The following is a 24,631-nucleotide window of genomic DNA, read 5'->3' as shown; positions in this document are numbered from 1 at the left end:
CAAAAGAAAACACTGGTGTGCTTCTCAAATTGTGACATGCTTTTCACTAAATGTCACCCAACTTCTCCCCCCACCCAGACTGAGACACCACATTGTGCCACAGAGCATCTGATTGTTAAAAGCTCCCAAGTCCTAACTGCATTATACCTAACTACAATACTAGTATTGCTATGTCAGTGGGGGACTTACTCTAGAAGAAGAAGAACAGTTGGTTCTTATATGCCGCTTTTCCCTACCCGAAGGAGGTGCCATAGATATACAGTCCCATAGATAAGGCCTCCCAGCAAGCAGGAAATGCAGTGAAATTGTCTGTAGGAACAACCTTCTGCTTTTAACACTGGCTCAAAAAATCAAAGGCTGCTTACCAAGGCAAGTGGGGCTAAACTACCAAGGGATTTTTTTTTTGTACAAGCTTGGTGTGGTGGTTAAGAGTGGTGACCTCTAATCTGGAGAGTTGGGTTTGATCCCCCATTCCTCCACATGAAGCCAGCTGGGTGAACTTGAGCTAGTCTCAGTCCTATTGGAACTGTTCTCACAGAGCAGTTTCTGTCAAGAGTTCTCTGAGCCCCAACTACCTTACAGAGTGTCTGTTGTGGGGAGAGGAAGGGAAGGTGATTGTAAGCTACTCCTTTGGGTAGTGAAATGCAGGGTATAAAAACCATCTCTTGTTCTTTTTCTTCATAACTGGAAATTAGATCATACAGTGGTCAATTTAGGATATTCTTATGGAAGACCACTTGCTGGCTGAACAAGTTACCCCAAACTGATCACACCAACTTAGGATATACCTATGTTGCAAACTTATATTGGTGTTACCCCATTGGACTGTCATTGCTTTTCTGCCTGACCAGAAACATCAATGGGAAGGGTGCTCAGAATAGCCAGATCTTCCTCCTAGGACTACATTAGCAAAATATTTTTGGGAGGGTAGTTTGGGGGAAGGCATTAAACAGACCCCCAAGATACTTCCTCAATAGAGGGAAATGCAGTGATAGCCACCATGTTGTTTTAACATGAACCCCTAAGTAATGGGGTCAATTCAAGGGAGAAGGAAAAACTCTTCAGCCGCCTCTTCCACAGCCCTTAAAACACACAAGCACCAGGCTTTTAATTAGCAAGGAGGAAAACCAAGTAGACATTGTACAGATTCTTCCTGGAAAAGTAATGTCATAACACAGGTATTATCCACTACCGGATAATGTTCTTGGTTGGCCCCCACCCCCTCCTTCTAAAACCATACCACCCGCATGATTGCATGCAGACACAAGACAGCCAAAGCGATCGGCATTATTATTTAGAATAGGCAATTGGTTTCTTTCTCTTTTTTTAAGGTGACAACACTGGGTGGCTAACGAGATCATTCCCAGAAAGGGGGAGTCCTCCTTAGGATGTCTGTGGGGGGCTGGAGTTTGCAGGGTGATTCTCGAGGCCAGAAGACTAGTCGCTGAAGTAGTTAAAGGAGAAGGCTGCAGCTGATATCGCAACAGCCACAGCTAGCACTACTCCTAAAAAAGAAAGAAAACAGGGAGAGAAGTTCAGTATGTGAACAGAAGGGGGAAGGGAGGAATTAACTTAGATACATCTAAGGCAGCATTTGCTTCAGCAGGAAAATTCAGCATATATAATGGTAACAAGAGAGCTATATTGTGAATGAAGTTATTTGTATTTAGGTATTTAGGTATTTAGACTCAGCTTTTCTCCCCAATGGGGACATAGCTCTCCTCTTTCATTTAACCTTCACAACTGCCCTGTCACCCCACCAACTTCCAGTTTGGTGTAGTGGTTAGCAGTGTAGATTTCTTATCTGGCATGCCGGGTTCGATTCTGCACTCCCCCACATGCAGCCAGCTGGGTGACCTTGGGTTCGCCACAGCACTGATAAAACTGTTCTGACCGAGCAGTGATATCAGGGCTCTCTCAGCCTCATCCACCTCACAGGGTGTCTGTTGTGGGGAGAGGAAAGGGAAGGCGACTGTAAACCGATCTGAGACTCACAGAATCATAGAGTTGGAAGGGGCCATACAGGCCATCTAGTCCAACCCACTGCTCAATGTAGGATCAGCCCAAAGCTTCGGGTAGAGAAAAGTGGCATATAAGAACCAACTCCTCCTCCTTCCACGGCAGAGCAGGGATTTGAATCTAAGGCTCCCAGATCCTAGCCCCATATTCTGACCATGCCATCCCCAGTTAAATGGAAAGGGTTTGTGTACAACCTTTTTCCTCCAGGTTCATTCAAACACAAACCTTTCACAAGCAGCACTGACCCATGGTGGAACTGGGATATCTCAGCTCCGCTTCTGCTAGCATGTGTCAGACTTAACACGTAACCCAGTGTCTCTGCATGGAACACAATTATGTGTGTACATAAAGTGCTGTAAACATGCAGGTGAATTATGGTGACTCTGCAGGGTTTTCAAGGGAAGAGACGTTCAGAGGTTATTTGCCACTGCCTGCCTCTGTCTCGCAACTGAGGACTTTGGTGGTGGTCTCAATTTTTTTTTTTTACCATTGAGAAACTCCTGGGACACTTTTTCTGGCTTTGAGAAAGCCCAGAAATGGTCTGATTGTGCATGACTGTGGTTGGGAAGAATAGCTGTGTAGACGCCCATCAAGAGGCTCTCTCCCTTCCCACCTCCTCCCAGCCCATCAGGGGCCATTTTGGGAGGGGGAGGGGGGTCAACATGACCATATACGGTCATATCACTTGATGTTTAACACATTTAAAAATTAACTCACTCCCACCTGTTTGGTAAACCCTTCCAGGATGATCAAGAAACCCCAGGGTTGAAAGAGCCCGCCCTAACCAGTGATGACCCTGCTTAGCAGGACTAACACTGCCAAACTTTCAAAGACAACTTGCCCTGAAGGACGGAAGTGGGGCCCTTTGGGAAACACTCAGCATGCAGAAATAGTGGTGCAGTTCTTGGGATCCCAATAAAAGAGGTCGACTTCTTTAACCACAATGCCAAAATAATAATTTGCACAGCTGCAGGTAAAGAATCCTCCTAGCTCAGCCAGTGGAGCAAGAAATCCTTGAGAGAGCAAAAGGAAGATACAGCATGGTATAGTTTCAGGGGAGGGCAGGGCCATCAGGTCGCTTTTAGGGCCCTATAAAAGGGACTGTGACGGTACCATCCTTAAGGCAGGGGCAGTTCCAGGATATGGAGATCAGCTAGGTCTTACTGCTGGGATTCTTTACAGATCAGGCTGGGATTGCACATTCACAAACATGCTTCAATCTTTGGTTCATGAATCGTGTGTGCTCACATATAGTGGGAAGATTCCTATTATTTTATTTGTTGGGCGTCGGTGCTCGCCAAAGCACGCCGGAGTGCTCAACCCTCCTTCCAAGTGCTAGCTAGAGTTGACCCTGCTTAGCTTCTGAGTTCCGAAATCAGGCTTGCCTGGACTATCCAGGAAGACAAAAAAACTGGATGATAAGGCTAAGGCCAATGGTGCAAAATCAGATTAAAAAAAAAATATTAATCAGTTTTAAAATCCCTATGTGTTTTGCCAACAGGCATTGTCAGGGGAATCTGTTCGCCTAGCAGTAGTTTTTCAAAATGAGTAAAATATCAGTAGCTCTCTGCCCCAACATCTGCAGTTTCCCCACAAGCTTCAACCTTGAACCGTTCTCCCCTTTATCGTCAAACCTATTTGATGTTTACTAATGGTGTAAGAAAAAAGGGAAGGGAGGCACTTATGGTGTCGAGCTTACCCAGACAGTAAGGCATTACCTTGCGGAAGTGCAAGAGCCCTTGCTGGAATCTACATACCTATGTTTTGGTGAAGTTTCAGCAGCAGCGTTTGTTTTGTCAACTGTTTGTGTTGAATGTCATCTGGAAGTTCCTTCGGTGGGATTACTTCAACTGTATGAGAAAGGAGGAAGAAGAACTAGAGTTGATCACCAATTCCATTCTCACCTAGCCTCTTCCCTATCTACCCAAATCCTTGTCCACACTATTCAGATGCTCCATTTTGGAAGAAAGAAGATACCATTAAGGTGCATGCAATATGAACCACTCTGTGGAATTTAGAGTGGATACAGGGTACATAAAACTGCGGAGGCCTTATTCTATATGCCATAGCCACTGAAATATAAGCTTAGGATACAAAACTGAACTGGACTGGAACTCAGAAAATGGAAACTGAAAAGCCAAGTGAGCACCCAGAAGGCAAATAATTGAGAACAGAGGGTCACGTAATGTGCTAGTTTGCAAGAAGGGAAACCACCGGGATATTAAAAAAATCCCTAGGACTATTTGCACATATCCCGACAAGCACACTTCCTCCCTGGTCAGACTAGATTTGCATAAAGACTTCTGTCCTTACAAGCAATACTTGGCCCTTTGGAAAATGCACTGCTTCTATTGTATCCCCCTAAAAAAAACCACATGGGTAGAAAGCCGCCCATGGAAACAATCACAAAGGGAAGAGTTTAAGGACAACACAAGGTTCCCAATAAAAGGTTGCTTTAGGCAGGCACGGAACAGCAGATAAATTGACCAACACCTGGCATTCTTACATAGGAAGATTGTTTATGTACTCCAATCAGTCACTGTCAGCTACCTTTTATCGACTGAAGAAATGCCTACAGCCAGAACCAGGGCAGAATGCAGGGCTTCTCTTGCCCTTATATTAAGTGCACTTATATTAGGTGCATCACCAGTGTCAAGAGCCAAGACTAACAGGATTCAGATGAAGTAAAGCAGCCAGTGATAGCATTCATGTGAGACGCCTGTGTGCATAATCAGTTTAAGACAAGTTCTCAACCTGCAATAATAAGCCGTAGTGAAAAGCGAACAAGCCCACCCCTAAGATGCCTCACATCTCCTCCTGCTTGACAGATTTGGTGAAGCACAATGGGTGTTTTCCCTTAAGCAACTAGCACAAACCATTACATTGCAATGTACAAGGGTCAATGAAACATGGAGGAGTATTCTGACGGCCTAGACACTATCACTGAAGCCACATACTTCCAGAACACCCAAATTTCGTTAGCACAGTATTTATTTATTTTTATTTTATTATTAAATTTATATCCCGGCACGAGACGGTGAAGCCCAGATCTTTGCAACTATAAAATCTTTTTGCAGGCCAATTTTCATGCTTAGCGGTATACTCTGCCATGTAAAAAACAACGGATTTACCTTAAGGATGGTTCTATCAGTCCTTAGAGCCCAGGCAGAGCTTCTAACAGTCCACGGACACAATGCTGCTCTCTCAAGTTCTTTTACAACAAAGTGTTCCTTCAGCATGAAACCCCCAAATTACTTTATATACGTAATCGGACCTGCAAAAAATCTATTATCGTTTATTTACTAAACCCTGCAACTGCAGCAGTCTGGGCTACTTGTCTAGAAATCCAACATTAGCTTAGCTTGTAGAGAGAACCTAAGATTTCCTCTCCTCCTTCTCCTCCACCCTTTTGAAGGTGAAATTCCTCCAGGGTCTGGATGTTATTCCGTTTCTCTTGGAAAGTTTAAGAGTAGAATGCTAAACGCCTTCCGTCCCCAACTAAGAGCTTATGCGTTCAGACTCACCAGCTTCAGAGCCCGGACTTTAAGCAATTTTGAACTACACTCTCATTTGCAGGGCTACTCATTGGGAAGATGAAATTCTAACTCACAGGTTGCTTGGTTGTTATTTAAATGGCAGGCTCAAAATGTGTGAGCAGTGCAATGTTTTTAAATAATCGTGTCAACACAGTCACGGTGACAGCAAGTTAAGTGTGTAGGAATGGTTAAGACAATAGTAACGGCCCATATCCGGCTGCTCCATTCAGAAAAGTCCAAAGTCTTCCTCCAGCCGAAGATAGGAAAGTGCTGATTGTTCTGGCACATGAGCTTGCTTTGGCATGGTCTCCTGTGCCTCCATATTTCACTATGTGGCCAGGTCTCCTGTGTTAACGCAGCAGTAAAAGAAAGAGATGGAAACCAGGTGTCACAGCAACCGGCCAGAGGCAGGACTCTGGAGATGCCTCTAAACTTTACAGCATCTCTGACACCTGGGATGCATCAGAATTAACCAGATCCGCTTGGGTCTAGCTTCCTGGCAGAAAGTAATCTGGCTCTTAGTGGCTATATTTACCTGTGCTCATTTCCTCTGCTGGGTGCAAATCCTCGGCTTGAACGGCTTGATCCAGCATTTCAAGGAAACGCTCTTGGATTTCCCTGACGGTCTCGTCGCCGAACTTGTAGTCGCAAGCCAGCACGCGGGAGGACCCTGCGAGGGGGGCGAACACTCTGCAAGGCAAGGCATGATACTCCCTTTCCAAACCTAAGAACACAGAGGAGGGGAGGAAGAGGAAAGCCCTTGTCCAAGTCCTGCTAGAGGACATTTCGTGGAATCAGGAGGACACTTGCTCTTGGCCCGCTGCCAGTGCCTGTGCGCATCTCCTGTATTTCACAATAAGTCAAAGAGGCATAAAAAGAGAAAGAAGAGTCGGTGACCCTCTTTCAGAAAGTATTTGAATTGAGATAACATACACAAACCAAATTGTTAAATTAGGTAGAGTCCAAAATTTTCTGCTCAGTAGCAGTCACTGGAGGATTCTGGTTCTCAAATTCCGGCTGTTTTTTAAAAAGCTTGTCCTTTGTCCAGCTCCCATGCTGATCTCTGTTATGCCAACAAATCCCTTGGGAGCCGGTGTCATGTAGGGGTTACAGAAGAAGAAGAGTTGGTTCTTATATGCTGCTTTTCTCTCCCCGAAGGAGTTGCAAAGCGGCTTACATTCGCCTTCCCTTTCCTCTCCCCACAACAGACACCCTGTGGGGTGGGTGAGGCTGAGAGAGCCCTGATATTCCTGATCGATCAGAACAGCTTTCTTAATGCCATGGCGAGCCCACGGTCACCCAGTTGGCTGCATGTGGAGGAGTAGTGGGGAATCAAACCCAGATCGGCAAACTACAAGTCCACCCTCCTAATCACTACACCAAGTTGGCAATGGACTGTAATCTTGAAAACCAGGTTTGACTCCCCGCTTGGCTACATGCAGCCACTGGGTGGCTTTGGTCTACTCACAGTTCTCAACGAGGTGTGCTCACAGAGCAGTTCGCTTAGAGCTCTCTCGGCCCCACCTACCTCACAGGGTGTCTGTTTGGAAGCTGCCTTCGGACTCCTTCAGCTAGTGAGAAGGGGGGGGGGGATATAAATGCGCATTCTTCTTGGTTCCTGCTGTGCGCACAGAATTAGAGCAGCCTTGGCCCAAGAACACTTTATACTCTGAGCTAAGCGATCCACGGATTGGCTGGCATCTAGTGTTACATTTTTGTTTAAATTGGTTTAACTCCATCTGCTGGTTTAGCTATTGCTTTTTTGAATTAGGATCCATTTGAGAGCCAGTGTAGTGTTGTTGTTAAGAGCGCTGGACTAGTATTGGAGACCCAGTTTGGAAACCCTGCTCATGCCGCGGAAACTCCCTGGGTGACCTTGGGCCAGCCACGCTATCTAAGCCTTACCTACCTCACAGGGCTGTTGTAACAATCAAATAGGGGAGAGGAGAATTATTCCAGCCCGACCAGCTCCTGCGATCGGGCCTCCTCAGCTATTCCGTTTTCAGCACAGTTTGTTTATTATTGTGACTTATTTCAATTTGGAACGAAGAACAGGAAAAAGCAAGCTGGATTTGGAACGAGGGATTAAGAGGAAGAGATCCTGCCCAGAAGTTTCAGTTTTCAGCACTAAATGGGAATGTCCCACAGACATTCAAATATATGGAGGGCAGACACCACCTAGAGGGCCAGCTGTAAACTGCAGGCAATGTTTCAGCTCACTTACATATGTCTTTTATTGCTTTACTAGAGGCAAAGCCCATTGCATCCATGGAAAGATGCACAGCTGCACTGTGGCCTTTCTGGGGACCGGCTACACGGCAAAAGCTCCTGCCCACCCCTGGACTCTTGAGGCCCCACCTCAAAACCTCAAGGAACACTCCTGAGGTCACCAGGTACAACCTGGAAATCTGCTGGAATTGGAGGTCATCTGCAGACTATAGAGATCAGTTCCCCACGGTTGGTTTGAAGAGGGGATTCTGCAGTGACAACTCATCTCCAGGCTGCTGGAGATTAAAGGGCTTGCTTGCCCCAGAGAGGTTGAAGGACGCCAATTTCCAGTTGGAATTGCAGGACATTTCCAGGCAACAGAGATCAGTCCCCCTGGAGAAAAGGACTATTTCAGAGGGGAGACTCTCTGGCTTTGGATCCCATGGAGGTGCAGGGATGCCAGGCTCCAGGCGGGAAACAAAGAGAAATGCTGTGTGGCAATAATTGCTAATAACAATAAACATCCAGTCATTCATAAACTTGTCACAGTTTCTTCCTTCAATGAAAATATTTCATTGATAGCAAAATTTGCCTGAAGAACTGAAAACCTTTCAATCTCTACATTCTTCAGTTCAGTTCAGTATCAAAGTAAATCAAACCAGTTGTATGTTACAATCAAACCTGAAAACATTGGTTGGCGAAGAACTTACAGAGGGTTTCTCAATTACTGCCTCGGTGTCAAGCCTTTCTCAACTTTTTTACCATTGAGAAACCCCTGAAATATTCTTCAGGCTTTGAGAAACCCCAGAAATGGGATCGCCAAGTCCCAGTTGGAGTTCACGGATGCCAGCCCCAGGTGGGACCTGGAGAACCCCCAAAATGAAAGCTCCTCTCTAGCTCCTCTCCAGTTCCCCTGGAGAAAAGAGCCACCATATGAAGAAACACGGCTAGGCCTATAAGATCAATACCGACAGCATTGATCCACTTGTTACAGAGGAGTCAAATCCATTAACATGCAAATAAAGGGCCCGTTTTCACTGAAAAGTGAACACTTCCTTGTGTTTCAAAGTTAACTTATTTTAGCACCTAACATTAACAAAGCCACCATGAGTTTTAATGAAAATGTAGTTTGATAATTCCTTACTTTTCTTTCCTGGCGTTTCATTCATAAGCAGGTCTTCAAACAAGATTTCACACCGATCAGAGAGGGTGTTTATTATGTCTCTTTTCAAGGCCTAAAGAGATAAAGAACAAACAAACCCAGAAAGATACAAGAACTTTTCCAGGGTGGCAAAAATATTCTAAGTCACTACCACACTGAACACAAAAGATTCTCAGGCTTCTCTAAATACTGGTCACCTGTGCAAGGAAATTAACAAAGTGAAAGGGGAGAGGGGAAGCTAAGAGGAACAGATTTTTCTTATACCGAGTGACAGATGATCTGTGGTTTTGGCCATGATGACTAAAGGGAACCTCCATGTTGAGAGGCAATAAACTTGTGAATACCAATGCTATAGGAAGCAATATTCAGGAGTGGGGAATAAAGAGAGAGACCTTTGTTCACCCTCTGAGGCAACTGGTTGGATCCTTTGCGAAACAGGATGCTGGATTAGGTGGACCAGTCTTTATGTTGATGTAAAGCAATATTTTTATGTGGGCTCACACATGGCACCACAAGGTAATGGGAAGTCACAGAATGGGCTTTTCAGATGACACACGCTCATGGCTTCTCATGGATTAAGCCAATTCCACTTTCCATGCCTTTTCAGGAGAAAGGGGTCCTACCAGGGTAGGGGGCGGGTTGGGGTGGGGAGGTCAGAGAGCTCTCCCTTAAAAGAAAAGCTGACTTTTGATAAGCCCACTTTATACTACTCAAAGGTAGTATAACTGACTCCCTGTGAGGAAGGTGAGGCTGAAAGAGCTTTGAGAGAACTGTGACTGGCTCAAGGTCACCCAACTGGCTGCCTGTGAAGGAGTCGGGGATCAGACCCGTTTCTCCAGATCAGAGGTCACTGCTCCTAACTACTACACTGAGTTTTCATGCAACAGAGGATGAAGGGCTGATTTCTTGGTACTTCTGCTTATAATTGAATTCCTCTGGCGTTTTGAGAGTCGCTTTTTGTTGTTGGAAACCACCATAGGTTGTGGAGGAAGAGGGACTGAAACATATTATTAAAATTAATAACACAGATTAAGTCTAGGAAACCTCCACCCACTCCATTGTTGCTCCCTCAATAAAAATTACTTACCTTACATCCAAATGAAATAAATAACTAGTTTGGTATAGTGGTTAGGAGTGTGGACTTCTAATCTGGCATGCTGGGTTCGATTCTGCGCTCCCCCACATGCAGCCAGCTGGGTGACCTTGGGCTTGCCCGGCGCAGATAAAGCTGTTCTGACCGAGCAGTGATATCAGGGCTCTTTCAGCCTCACCCACCTCACAGGGTGTCTGTTGTGGGGAGAGGAAAGGGAAGGCAACTGTATGCCGCTTTGAGACTCCTTTGGGTAGAGAAAAGCGGCATATAAGAACCAACTCTTCTTCTTCTTCTTTCTTTGGCAGCCTGCTGATAATGGTAGGAATACAAGGGCAGTCTTTGAAAAATCAGCCCTCTCTTTATGTAGGCAGAAATGCTGGATATCTCAGGGTGTTTCAGCCAGGCTGCAGTGCCTACTCTCTCAGAATCACGTTAGATTCAAGTGTTGGTCTGAAGCAGCAGAACAAGGTCCAGTAGCACCTTAAGATCAACAAAGTTTTATTCAAGGTATAAAGATGTCCTCTTTAGTTTCTTTCTCTCTTAACTTGAATAACTGATTTAAACAAGTAGACTGTAAAGTCACTATGACTAGGATAATGCAAAGCAGCTTGAAATGGTAACTATTTTTTGTATACAAAAGATTTCCTAAGTAATTTAGTTGCAAGTGAATACAAACAAATCCATATTGCTGTTTTTTTTCCTATTCATCTCTGGAATCTTTTAACCATTTTCATTATGCTGTATGTTAATTTACTGCTTACTCTTTGCCCGTGTATGGACTGATGAGTTCTATTCCATTATATTGCATCTGAGGAAATGTGTGTGCCCACAAAAGCTCGTACCTTGAATAAAATTTTGTTGGTCTTAAAGATGCTACTGGACTCAAAATTTGTTCAGAATCAAGTGGAAATCCTACACTAAAAATATTATTTCTGCACGCTAAAATATGACTTCCTGATGCTGGAAAACCTGATTCGTTCCAAGCCACTTTGGACAACACAAGGAGTACTGAAGATCTCTTTCTACAACGAAGAGGTGTCTTTGTTTGGCAAGATGGAGGACTAGAAAAATCTTCTAACGTAAGGGCGCAAGAACACAGTCCCTCAGCTGTTACGTCCTACTGAACTTTAATGTTTCATATTTTTCAGAATTTTATCACAGTGGCTGTGTGAATCAAACATAGGCAAAATAAATCTACTTCAGAGCTGTTTTGATGCTTTTCAGTCAAAAACTATGGAAATAGCATCTGGGCACCTACTGTGTGAAGAATGAGGGCGACTTGAGTTTTATACTCTTGGTGTACATCAACCGTAGTAGTAATGTAAGGTATTTTAGGGAGAGGATTAAAATATAGCCCTACAGTAGGGTGAAGGGCAGCAAAAGTACCTTAACAGCATCCTTAACTTTTGGCTTGTTATTATGGATGTAAGCTTTGCATTTTAAAGCACCTTTGAGATTTATGGAACCGCTGCAGATCTGGACAGTTGCTGTGGATCTTGAGTTTGACTTCTGTGACTGCAAAAGAGAACCCAGCAGGTCATAATGCGAACTCTATTTCACAATCCACTTCATATCACCATTACATTTCCATCAGAGTGAAAATGTTTCAGGCTGCTTTACATGCTGATAGCTGTTATTTTTGCTCCCTTCTCTCTCTAAATGGCCTGATTTAACCTTTTGCAATAACCTGAACTGCACAAACTGAACTCTTTAAAAACAGAAGTTTAATTGTTCTGGTGTTCAAGCAGTTTAAATTATTTTGCTGATAATCAAATGGCAGACTTTCCTTATAAGTTCAGATTGACAGGGGGCGGCTCATATTCCAATACTGATCAGAGCTTTTGAACAAAAGCCCATGGGGAAGGAAGATATAAAAAGAGAAGGGGCTCTCCAGATGTCCATGAACTACAATTACCATGAGTCCTGGGCAGGGGCATGGTAATTATAATCCATGGACATCTGAGAGCCAGTTTGGCCACCCCTGGTAAACCCTTACCGCCAACAAAACATCAGTACTATGAATTGAGGTTTTAGCCTAACTGCAAAATTGATCTCGCGTTAAAGTCAGGACAACTTCTCAATATTAAATACACTAGCTTTTAAAAATTAATTGATGATGCCAGCCAGAGTTCTTGGCAAAACCTCAGGGACTAAAACTACCAGACCACGGCCACATAGCCCAGAAAACCACAACCACCAGTTGACTCCGGCTGTAAAAATGACAATCATAGAATTGGAAGGGACCTCCTGGGTCATCTCATCCACTGTAACCTGCCACCCCCTTGAGCCTTCAATTACACTAACCTCCCTAGCTCTTTCCACTGAATAAGATCAGGCCCCGTGTACTTTCCTTTTTGGCCTCCTGTGACAGCTGCACGGTTTCTAATCATTTAGCACGTCCTTGCAGTTCCACTTGTACCATTCATAAAAGATCAGGAATGCAATACTCCAAGACCTTGTCTATTCATATAGCAAGGGAGCTGGCAGAATGGATTGTACCACTTCAGGCAGCGGGTGAAGGGCATCCTTTTGCAGTGCTCCCCTGTAAACAGGCAAAGTGCTGATCTTGAACCTTTCTGCTGGATTTGCTGCTCCTGTTTGCTTGCAGGTGTTTGTTTGCAGGTCAAAAGTGATAACAACCACGCCCCCCCCCCTCGCAGCCTGAAACGGTTTGGACAAGTCTACCATCACAGCGTTCTTCAGGGCTGTACCCCCACGTCTGTGGATTCTGCTCTAGAATTCACAACTGGATGAGACAATCCAAGAAGCCAAGAACTGCTATAGCACAACGATAATGTGACATCCAACGAGTGGCTGCAGTCTAGACCTAGACTTGCATTACCCAAATCTGCTCAACTGCTCTGAACACAGTTTGCTCAGCCTCGCCTACTAAATTTATTGCCACACTGTGATTTGGACCCAGTTCATTCTCCTCTTCACTGGGCCACACTGCTCTCTCAGACTTACCAACTTTGTTAGAACCCTGGCATTAAAGGACTGGGCAGCTGACGGCATGATTCCTCTTCCAGTCTTCTTCTGCAGAAGCAATTGAAAGGATTTAAAGTGGTTAATAGACAGCATGAGTTTTATAAAGCAATTAGAATGGAGGCATCGCATTTATATTAACAGCTGGTTTCTCTTTCTCCCCAATGCTGCTGGCCAACCTGTGTGGTCAGCAGCATTGGGGAGTCTGAGCAGTGGCCAGCAGCATTGGGAGTGTGTCTGAGTAGGTTGCAGAATTCAACTCCATAACTTAATTTCATTAGTGAAAGCAAGACCGCAAACTTGGTCCCGAGCTATGCTGCCATTTTATAGAGACAAACCAATGGTCAGAACAGACCTACTGCCTGTTCAGGACTAGAGATGGGCACGAACCAGGCCCTGAACCAGAATTTCCCATGAAATTGCCCCAGTTCATGCTCCCCAAATGGAGGTCTGAGAGAAGCACCTCCCCCCAAAACTTTCACAGACCACTGTCTGGTTCAGGGTACAGCTGGCAGTGAGTTTAGGGTGACAGAAGATGAACAGTCAGCCTAAAATGGCTGCTGTCAGCCTAAAATGGCTGCAAGCCATTTCAGCATGCCCGGTCACTTCTCTTGCTTTCAAAGGGAAGGAAGGGAGCCAGCACACTGAAATGGCTGCTGTGGGGTAGCCCAGCAGACCGCAACCCAATCATGCGGAAAGCAAGCTTTTCATGGAATTAGTAGATTGGAAGGCAATGGCAAACCACCTCTGATGGTTTCTTGCCTTGAAACGGGTCATCATAAGTCAACTAACTAATGCATAAGGATATTAGAAGAATAGAAACTATCAGAAAAAAACAGGAGTATAGCATATGTGTTAATGTGACATATTAAGTAGTACAGAAAGTAGGATCCTGTTTACAATATGCTATTTAGAGGAGAAAAGACTACAAGTCCTCATTTATCCAAGTCACTTGTGAAACCATTGTGTACAGTGCAGCCTTATCGCCTCTGCAGAAAAGCCCTTGCAAATACTTTGGTTCTGCATTGTTTACAGAAGACCAGGAGAGTGGAAGCTCTCCCGACCTCCTCTGGCAGGTTGTACCACATGGCGGGAGCCACAACAGAGGAAACACAAGTACAGGCAGTTCTTGGTTTTGTCCATTCGCAGGTTATTTGGCTTAACTGTAAGCTGAAAGTGAATAATAAAAACCTCACACTATGCTAGGTATTGTGACTGTATCAACATTAAGCCTCCCTTACTAAACACTCACCTGACTGTCAATTAAGTCAGCATCTTCCTCTTTGACTTGGCCATTGATCAAAATGGCAGCTTCCTCTATCTGCTTGGCCCACCGAATTAATCCATTCTTTAGAGGAGTAGCAAAAAGAGACAAAGAATTTATATTGCAGAACAGCAGCGTTGTTGAATGAGCTTAAGATGGTAGCATTGGGATCAATAAGGGAGGATGCAGCGGAAAGGACGACAGAGGGAAGTATATTGTGGAATCAAGTCTAGAGGAAATCCGTGCTTAAGGGACAACAAAGCAGAGAGATCAAAGGTAGGGCTGAACAGAGCTACATACAGTCAGTTGTAAGCTACAAATAAACAGTCATCAAAAACAAAACGGGGATGACCAATGTTCTATTACCCGTACGTTCTTCTCCAGTTCGTGACAAGCTGAAGTAGCCAATAGTGGGATGTGTATGTTAGAGTTAACTGTGCATTCTAAAGACAGCCACGAATTGGATAGGCCATTCTGATATTTCCAGTCTGCTGGCTTTGGTGTACTCTAACATGGTTTGGAAGAGGAGGGAGAAAAGACAGAGAAGACTGAATTATCAATCTGCCAAGAGCTGGCTATCAACATTTTTTTTTTAAGTTTATGAAAGGGCTTGGGCTCTTCACATGCTCACCTGCAAGTATACCGAGCTTCTGTCAATACCATGTAGATCTAATGGGGCATAGCAGGCAGGGCGCTAGCCTAGTATTTGGGGTACACAGGTTCAGATCCCTACTTTGTCCTACAGTACACTGGATGACCTTGGACCTTCTCTCTCACACCCTAACCTACCTCACATGGCAGTTGGTAGGATAAAGCAGAGGAGAGATAAACAAGCTACACCATGCTTGGAGGAGAGATGAGGTAAAAATTTCTCAAATGGAATACACTCTTAAAGAAGTGTGCATAGGATTACAGTCAAGGGCAACTTTGTGGTTGTACATGAATATCAGGGCTCCGCAAGTATTTTAAGCAGCAGCAGAGAGGATTCTGGGTCAGCTGTTCTCCAAATAAACCAGGGGTAGTCAAACTGCGGCCCTCCAGATGTCCATGGACTACAATTCCCAGGAGCCCCTGCCAGCATTCGCTGGCAGGGGCTCCTGGGAATTGTAGTCCATGGACATCTGGAGGGCTGCAGTTTGACTACCCCTGAAATAAACTGTCTTGAGCAAGCCCTGTTCAAATACCTGCTGCACACTTGTCCAAGGACAAAGCAGGGATATTTAGGCAACCTTTTCTCCTTTTAATATGGGAACTTGCAAAAATGTGTGGATCATATAAAACTTAAATTATCAAACTTAAAAAACAAAAACAAAACAAAGACTTACTTTTGGATCTTGTATATCGTATGTACGACAAAGTATTCGTTCCCAGTTAAGAAACAATAACAAAGCAAGGATTATTATTCATGAGATGCAGAAGATGTTGAAAAATAAATTTGTTAGATGAAGAAGAAGAAGAAGAAGAGTTGGTTCTTATATGCCGCTTTTCCCTACCCGAAGGAGGCTCAAAGCGGCTTACAGTCGCCTTCCCATTCCTCTCCCCACAACAGACACCCTGTGGGGTGGGTGTGGCTGAGAGAGTGCTGATATCACTGCCCGGTCAGAACAGTTTTATCAGTGCTGTGGCGAGCCCAAGGTCACCCAGCTGGTTGCATGTGGGGGAGCGCAGAATCGAACCTGGAATGCCAGATTACAAGTCCGCACTCCTAACCACTACACCAAACTGGCTCTCTCCAAAATGTATGTTATTAAATATGGGGCCAAATAATATAATGCATAGTGAACTTGTGAAGTTTGTGGTAAACGCTACAAGGATTCCATATGCATTAAGAAGGAAAAAAGGGACTCCACCAGATCTTATGGACGGGTCAAACAAAATGGCTGAATATGCAGCAACAGCACAACAGACTAACATTAGACTTCAGAAGAAAATGGAGTCCTATCTTAGACTATATTGATCAGTAAAATGAGATGGAAAGGAATAATTGAGTTTTTAAATTTAAATTGTAATATTATGGGTCTTTTCTTCCCTCTCTTTTCTTCAGCTTTCTAGAAAATGATTTGTTTTGTATTATAAAACAGCAGCTCAATGTTTTAAAGAAATAGCAGTTCCGTAATATGCAGTGTATTACTTTTAAACAAAACTTATTTATAAAACAAAAAAGAAGCAATAGCTAAACATGCTCAGAGGACATTCAAAGACTCAGTCAGTATAAGTTGATTTCTAATGTGTTGAAGCATTTCAGTCCTGTGCAGCTCTGACGACAGTCATGAGAGACCAAACTGGTCTGAAGGAAAATACCATATTTGTATCTAACAGAAACTGACAAATATTCAGCCTTCACTTGAGACAACCAAACCAAATGTATCTTACTCATCTGAAATAGTTGCCCTTTTGTATGCTAGGTGTTACCTGACATCTGAACTGTGTATGAACCATTAGGGTTCAAATCCATATGGAGGTGCTTCTTGTGGTTCATTTCTCAGCACTGCACTTCATCTTCTAAGTTCCTAATATCCATTACAGCTTAGAAATGCAACTCACCAGGGTTCTGATGACTACTAAGACTCTACAATCTTTTTGACAGAAGACCACTCCTTCAAGGGCCAGCATGGATCTAGCCATCTGCTAGAGAAGGTGTAGCGACAGGGATCAGCTTTCTTCTACCCAACCAGAAAGAATTCTTCTCTAAACATCCGGTGCCCAGGGAATGCAGAACACAGGACAATGCACTAGTCTCTGCTGGCAGACAGAGCCCCAAAGGATGTTGCATGCTCTCCGTTAGAGGAAGAACGCCAGCAAGGAAGGTCAGCTTGCCCCAACTGGATGTAAATCCTTATTTAACAGTGATTATTTATACAGCTAATCTCCACCATCTCCCTTTTCCATCGTGTTATGCTTGTTTGTAAGCCCAAGAAGTGAGCCTGCATCTCTTGACCAAGGCTAGCTGCTTTGTGAGACCACCAGTCTGATGAATGGGGGAAAAAAACAAAAAGGTCAGGAGGTTGCTCCTTTATGGCAGACCTAAAAAATGAAGTAAGACCAAAACAGTGGGCATGCACCCGCGTGTGGCTGTGCATAAAACAAAGGCGTTACAAAGCTACATGCAGACTACCCGATACATCAAATACAGCACAGGAATGCAATAATCTTCCTGTGTGATGCCCCCCTCTTCAACTATTTTCATTTTTAAAACCATGGAAATATCATCAGGTTTCTGAATCAAGTTAATTTCTTTTTAACAGCTCCTACCCAACTAAATTACTCCATCAGGATTCCTGCAATTAGAATGACAACTCCAAGGCCATTTTCTCCATATCCAACAACAAACTTGCAAACTGAACGTTTTCCTAGGACAGCTGTGCAAGTGCTTATCTTCCCGCTTCCGTCCTTGCGGTACCAGCACAGCTGTGCTTTGTAGCACTGCGAGATCTAATCAGCTATGGAAACCACATTCCTCATTACTTCAACTGTCAGTTGTTCTACGACAGGGGTAGTCAACCTGTGGTCCTCCAGATGTCCATGGACTACAATTCCCATGAGCCCCTGCCAGCAAACTCTGGCAGGGGCTCCTGGGAATTGTAGTCCATGGACATCTGGAGGACCACAGGTTGACTGCCCTGCTCTACGACACAGAGGTAGCCATATTGCAAGGGTGGATAAATTTTAAATCCCAGCCATCTGTGTGACAACAGAATCATAAGCACCAGGTCTACGGTTGAGGCCAGGAAGATCTGGACTCCCTCCTGGACTATTCTACAGGCAAGTTGAGATTGTTTTCCATGCCTACCCCCGGAGTTGGTTTTAGGGGGGGCATTTCAGCTTTTTTACGTCGCCACATATGGATGTTGGATATTGTTAGGTATTGTTGTATCTTTAGGGATATTTTACTGGGAATTTTTATTGAATGTAACCCGCCATGAGCCTTCCCGGGAGTGGCGGGCTAAAAATCGAAAAATAAATAAATAAAATCAATTCTAGACTGGGATCCGTAGAAGGCTGTGATGTTGTCTCTGAATGGATGCTCCAGCACATTTAGGGAAAGGAATGTGAGACAAGGGTCAGAGATGAAGGGTCGCCTTTCTCGTACCCAATGCTGAAACTCTGCAAAGCTAGGCAAGGATGTGTTAATACAAAAACAATGATTTACAGTAGAATCTTACACTATTACTCCAGTCTATGCTTGCCATTTTTAATTTTGTTTTACACAGTTAACCACATTTATGATCTCCGGTGCTTTTGTTCAGTATGACCTTAATTCTAGGTGCAGCTGCTTTTTACAAACTAAGTTGGTCAACCCTGATGTCTTCCTCTCACAGCTTCTGAGATGCATTTTAAACAGGGTGCTCAACAGGAGACCCAGTTTTGCCACCAAGCGTGGCCATGAAAATGGCAGAATAACCTTACCAAAATGCTACATTATAGCCTGCGTGTGACATTTCTCCTTTAAAGGCACTAGCTTTGCAATTAAAAAAAAAAGGATACTTCTTTGTAGCAGGGCAAAGATGAACAGCTACCCGGTCGGACACATCTTCCTCCAAAAGGTTCCACAGTCTTTTCCTGGCTAAAGATTTTTCTACTGAGAAGACAAGCTGGGAGAAGAACACAAAAACAAAGTAAATATTATTTTTCCTGCTCTCATGGATGCCACAGAAATGGTAACTGCTAGAAACAAAAATCAAATGTCACCCGTGAGCAAGAACTGACTGCTTTACCCATATCATGCATCTCAGTAAAATCTTGGATGCAGGAGAGGGAAAGAAGAGAAAGCTACGGGTTTAAATAAGAAACGAAACCAGACCACAGATGAATCCGTACACAACCACTTGATGGCAACATGACAACAGCATCACTAATTGCAGTAATAGAATGTTTCTTTCAGCAGGTTATTTTTATTCCTTGTTCAATTTCTCCGCTTTTTTCTCATGTCACAAACCCCCTGCTGCCATGAAGCTTACAGGGTGACCCTGGACCACTCATACTGTCTAACCTGTCGCCCAGGGCTGTTGTGAAGATAACTTGGGGAAAAACTGAGTCAGATATGAGTTCCTTGAAGGAAGGAGGGCAAGAGAAAAATAAACTAAAAATGTAAGAGCATTCTTGTTGTTTTTGCCTCTGCTCTGCTGCTTTTGTTGGGAGGAAGAGAAAGAGACTGTTGTCTTCAGTTCCTTCCCTAACCATTTACATTCTCTTTGTTCTTGTCCACTGTTTCTTCATCTGCTCATAATTTCTGGGATTTCAGTCATCCTGGCTTACTGGCTTACTTGTGTGGAACCCACACAAAAAACTGCACACCCGTCTCCATAAGCAACCTGCTCTTGGGCTAGTGCTCAACCAGTAAACTGGCTTTAGTGCTTAACTGGCGTCATTTGCAATTGCCCAATAAAATATGACAATACAACAGCATTAATTGTTAGGCAGTGCTGTAAAAAGGTTTCCTACAGCTCTGGTCCATATTTAGTATTCTGTGGGCCTAGTCTCAGGCTTTTTGAGATCTGGCCCCCTTTCCTAGAAAACCCTTGTTTACAACTCCAGCAGCATCTTCTCCCATTCTGATATTTATATCAATCTCACCAGAAAGCCAATAATATGCTGTGTCCTATTTGCATGTTCTCCAGATGCCAAAAACTCCTGTTTTGGGTTTAATTTTGGGATCTGAATGTCTTCCTGTACCTTCTCCCAAATCCTTTCACTTACCTTTTCAAATCATCCCTCCCATCCCTTTCCCAGACAGGCAAGATTCCAACCACCAAATCCTGACCAAGGAACATTTTGATTTCTCTTCACACAGGTAATTGTATGCCCCAATCACAACCCTCTCCGTAAGCACCCGGTCTATGCTGCAAATCTCTTCTAATTCCAACTAAGCTGCTCCTGAACCCTCAAGCGTTTCCCCCTTAATGTTGTGGGACCTGGAGCGCTCTGCTGCATGCAAATCAAGCACGCATCCCATTCTTCCAAAATAGAAGCTCTCCCCTCTCCTAGTCACATTCTGCCTATGTAGACACTTCTCTTTTTACTATTCTGCTTTAATTGGTCAATTAAAACCTCTACTTCCTGCTTCTTGGGCAATTCATGCAAGCAAAACACATGCTGAAGGGCTGCTTTAAATTCCCCACCATATGGCACAGCACTACTCTCTATTTTCACCTGAAACTTAGTGACATCTTAAAGAAACTGCCAACGACAGAGTTGCCAGCACCTGTGATCACTGGGTCCATATTGCTGCACAGTCATCTCTGGCCCTATCAGCAAATTACATCTCTCCAAGCTCACTTTCTCCAAAGTGTCACATGAAGAGCCAGCATGGTAGACTCTTATCTGGAGAATTCGGTTTGATTCCCACTTGAAGTCAGCTGGGTGACCTGGGGCCATTCACAGTTCTCTTAGAGCTATTTTACACAGTTCTATTAGAGCTCTCTCAGCCCCACCTACCTCACAGAGGGTCTGTTGTGGAGAACGGGAAAGGTGTTCATAAACTGCTATAGGACTCTTCCGAATAGTGAAAAGTGGGGTGTACAAAACCAGCTCCTCTTCTTATATTGAATCAGACCAGCAAGGGCAGTGTTGTGTATTCAGACAGGCAGCAGCTCTCCAGTGTCTGAGGCAGAGGTCTTTCACACCACATAACTGCCAGATCTTTTAACTGGAGACGCTGGGGAATGAACCTAGGACCTTCCTGCATGCCAAGCAGATGCTCTACCACTGAGATAAAGTCCCTCTTAAATGTCTTGCCCACCCACTATCTCCTCCTCTTCTTTTCTGCCCTTTCTCGAGTCCCTCTGCTGCTCCTTCCTCTCCTGCCTACCTCATAGCTTGTTTCAGCATCTTTCTTTACCAACCAATTTTTCCTCTTTTCCTTTCCTGCCAGTGCTTTACGCACCTCCTTCATCCATCCAACATTTTACAGCTACAGAACAGTAGACATCTTTGCAGCTTCTTTGAGGAGCCCCCTTGACAGGAACACTATCATGTGCAGGCTTCAGAGTAGTACACAATTAGTATGCAATCCTAGGAACACTTTCCTGGAAGTAGCCCCCCCCCCCCCCAGAAAGGACTACAGCAGGATTTTGAGGAGACCAGCCTAGAATTGCTCTGTTATGTACTGATAATCAAGGCTGCAAATACAGAAATCAGCTCAGCCTGAGTATTCCTTAGGAGTATATGGGGTGATATCATTTACCTTGCGCAGAATGTTTTGGATTTCTTTTGACAGCTCTGGAATGGCAACGGCGAAGACACCAAGGACTAAAAGTCCCCCCGGAAGCATTCTCGACACCTACCAAGACAAACCAACGGGCATAATTTGTTACTTATTTCCCATAATTCCTAGATACGACTATCAAAATATTTCACTGATTGATGCTTTCACGTATGTGGCAGTACAGATGCTTATAAAACTACTGAAATAAATAGGCATGGGGCATTAGATTCAGAAAGGGGCAACATATGGTAGAAATTTTCCCTTCTTCTAAATAGACATCTCTTCTTTGACTCAATCAACTGAATAGCCTCCAGCTCAAAGTTGTACTTTATAAGTTCAGATTCCGCAGGGATTGCAAGACACAGCTGTTCTGCACGACCTGTGGTTGAGGCCTAAATGAACATCTGAACTGTACTGGCCATCCTGTCAAAGCCCTCCTAACCCATATGTCATCTCGGGTACACATGATCCTCCCACCTCCTTGTCTCCTGTCCAGCCAATAGAGGAGCTGAGCAAGTGGTTATTCAAATGCACAATTCATCATTTTAAAGCTTAATTCTTAAGTATTTAAATTTTAGCTGTATATTCTATTTTTGTGTGTATTTTATCTTGAGCTAATTCCCCCCGGGAGCTGACTTTTCCATCTCCCAGTGGTGAGGCCAGCATTGGTGGGCATGCACACAGAAACCTATACCCAGAAGGTATCAGTGGACTGGAACATGGTTCTGTTGCTTCAGACACACCCAGCTACCGACCTGAATCTTATTAAAATCCAGTCTTTTAACATTAAAGCAAGATAGGAAGCAATAAGAACGATTTGTCCTTGCTTTAAAGAATGACCACCAAACACATTACCTGGTTGGCATGTGCTGTTGTCCATTCCTCATCAATGCTAGTCGGTTCTGAACTGGCATTTCTTTTGCTTTCTTCATCTTTCAGAGGGGTCTGAATGGCTAGGATAACATAGTCCCTTTGTGGGGAGCACTGGGAAAAAGGAAGGGGAAAAGTAGAACGGCTGTGATTAAAAAGTCCCAGGCAATGAAATGCTTTACACATTAGTATCAGAAGAAGAGGAGTCAGCCAGTATAACTTATGTAGTTTACAGCTTGCAACACAGACTAAGCCTGAGTCTGGAATCCAGACTCAAATCACAGCAGGGCAGATGCATTGTTACCAGCTAGAGCATCTGAGTTATTTTCAAGAGAAGCCCTACACAAAGCACATCACAGCAGACGTCTGGACATCACTGATGCTGAATGTCAGGTCAATCTGTGAGGGATAAGAGTCACCATGCAAGATGAAGATGGAAAATGGTATTTCTAGCAAACACAGCAATCTGTTGAAGAACAGGTCAAATCTAATACGATTTGCACTGCAATAATCCTGCAGAAATTCATTTGTGGCAATTTCCAGTCACATCTATGGCATTTATGGACTGAACCTACTGCTGGATAGGTCTTTAACAACCACAATGTTGTAAAAAAAATAGCATCAGCTTGAAGTTTAATGACAGGCACGGCAGTATTTTTGTCTTAGAGAAATATTCTGATTGTAAGAAAATAGGCACAAAACTGGTAACACAATCCACTCAGAAGCTGAAAAAAAACTCTAAGACACTTACCTGTCCAACTAAGAGGCCAGTGATAAGAGGTTTAGACTTGGCTGTGAGTTCGGACAGATATTGTCCAATGGTTTCTTCTACGATGTAGCTTCTTCCCATTATGGTAATTATTTAATAGCCTAAGCTATAAACTTAAAAAGAATAGAAAGAACAGGCTGCACCACAAACTTGCACCACAAACTTTTCTTGATTTTTTGGCAAAAAACATAAAGCAAACATTCAAAGCCAATTTAGTATTCCATTGGATAAACCCAAGCTTCCTTACAGCCCCCTTAATGTTCTCTCACATCTCAACAATATTTATTTCCCAAGAGGCTTCAATTGTGCAGTTTCCAGTGTTCAATCATGGGAATGTTTCCCTTCCAGCCACGTTATTATGATTTCCCAAACAATGCCGGAACCTCAATCCTTTCAAGCTGCCGTTACAAGCACACTTATATGGGAGCTAGCTCTATAAAAAATAAGGAGAATTCTTGGGGGGGGGGATGTTGACAATTTGGGAAATGGTAGAAGGTAGCTCTGATCTGGCTAGTCCATACGATGGTTTACCGATATGGGAGAAAAGCCATCCAGCTAAAATCCTATATGTTTCAAAGTAAAAAAAAAATCCCCTACACAAAGAAAACTGGTCTGCGAAGGAGAAAGACACTAATCAAGTTTGGAAATTTATGGGCAGTGGTTAATCTGGAAACTGCTATTACTTAAATGCTGCTAAATTGTTACTTATGTTTTATGCTGTTTATTTATTTAAGATTGATGTTTATTTATTAGGCTGATTTTCATCTATTGTTAATTCTTAATTGTATTATGTACATCGCCCTGAGTCATTCTGGGAAGGCGGTATAGAAATTCAATTAATAACAGTAATCTAAGAGACTAGTTTTCTCTATGCAACCATCTTTCCGACACAAGCCCATGCAACCGGCCAGACTCTACCCCCGCAATCTAAAGTGGTGCAGGGGCCAGGCCATCGGGTGAGTCCTTCCAATACACAGCAGCGCTGACTCTGGAGTGAACATAAGGCAGGGCGTGCAAAACCCGTGCTCCTGCACCCACCCAGAGGAGACCGAGTCCCCTCCAGCTTTCCCTGACAGCCTAGCCGCCCGACAGCAATGCTTACTTGCACGGAGGTGAGCCCCATGGGCGACGCAAAGAACCACACCCCCGTTCCCAATTCCGTCCCTGCACCAGAGTTGCTCCCCTCGCGCCGTGTCACCCGGTTCCTTCACTTCTCCCACACTGATGTGTCCCAATTACCGTCATTGACGGGAGCCGCTTCACGCTCTTGCTCAACGGGGCGCATTTTGATGACATAAGAGCACAGCGTCCTTCGGACCACCATCTTGAATGTGGCAAAATCCCGTCGGCGGCGTAAGAATGGCATTTCCCTTTGCCACACTCAGCATGGCGGCCGACCAAAGGGCCTGGCCGGGTGCCTTCGAATGCGAACAGCGTCACCCGCCTACCCTTCAAACCGTCCAATGAGCGTGTTTGTTTGTCCCCTTCCTCCGCGTAGCGTCACGCGCCCTCGTCAGCTGA

General features: G+C 44.1%; 1 protein-coding gene across 1 annotated transcript; it reads right to left on the bottom strand.

The window, feature by feature from the left end:
• Window positions 1–1,072: 1,072 nt before the first annotated feature.
• ODR4 (odr-4 GPCR localization factor homolog) lies at window positions 1,073–24,387 on the bottom strand. The gene is made up of 14 exons (XM_077332667.1): window positions 24,213–24,387; window positions 23,093–23,223; window positions 22,327–22,455; window positions 21,451–21,546; window positions 18,751–18,859; window positions 15,593–15,624; window positions 14,634–14,774; window positions 14,256–14,351; window positions 12,986–13,054; window positions 11,405–11,533; window positions 8,908–8,998; window positions 6,091–6,279; window positions 3,777–3,869; window positions 1,073–1,505 (listed from the first exon to the last, which is right to left on the bottom strand). The coding sequence occupies exons 2-14, from the start codon at window positions 23,189–23,191 to the stop codon at window positions 1,438–1,440; spliced, it is 1,341 nt and encodes a 446-aa protein (XP_077188782.1). The 5' UTR covers window positions 23,192–23,223; window positions 24,213–24,387; the 3' UTR covers window positions 1,073–1,437.
• Window positions 24,388–24,631: the final 244 nt, after the last annotated feature.

This window comes from Paroedura picta, chromosome 4 (genome assembly GCF_049243985.1).
Source record: "Paroedura picta isolate Pp20150507F chromosome 4, Ppicta_v3.0, whole genome shotgun sequence".
In the NCBI taxonomy this organism is placed as follows: Eukaryota; Metazoa; Chordata; class Lepidosauria; order Squamata; family Gekkonidae; genus Paroedura; species Paroedura picta.
This window is presented reverse-complemented; position numbering and strand designations above follow the sequence as displayed.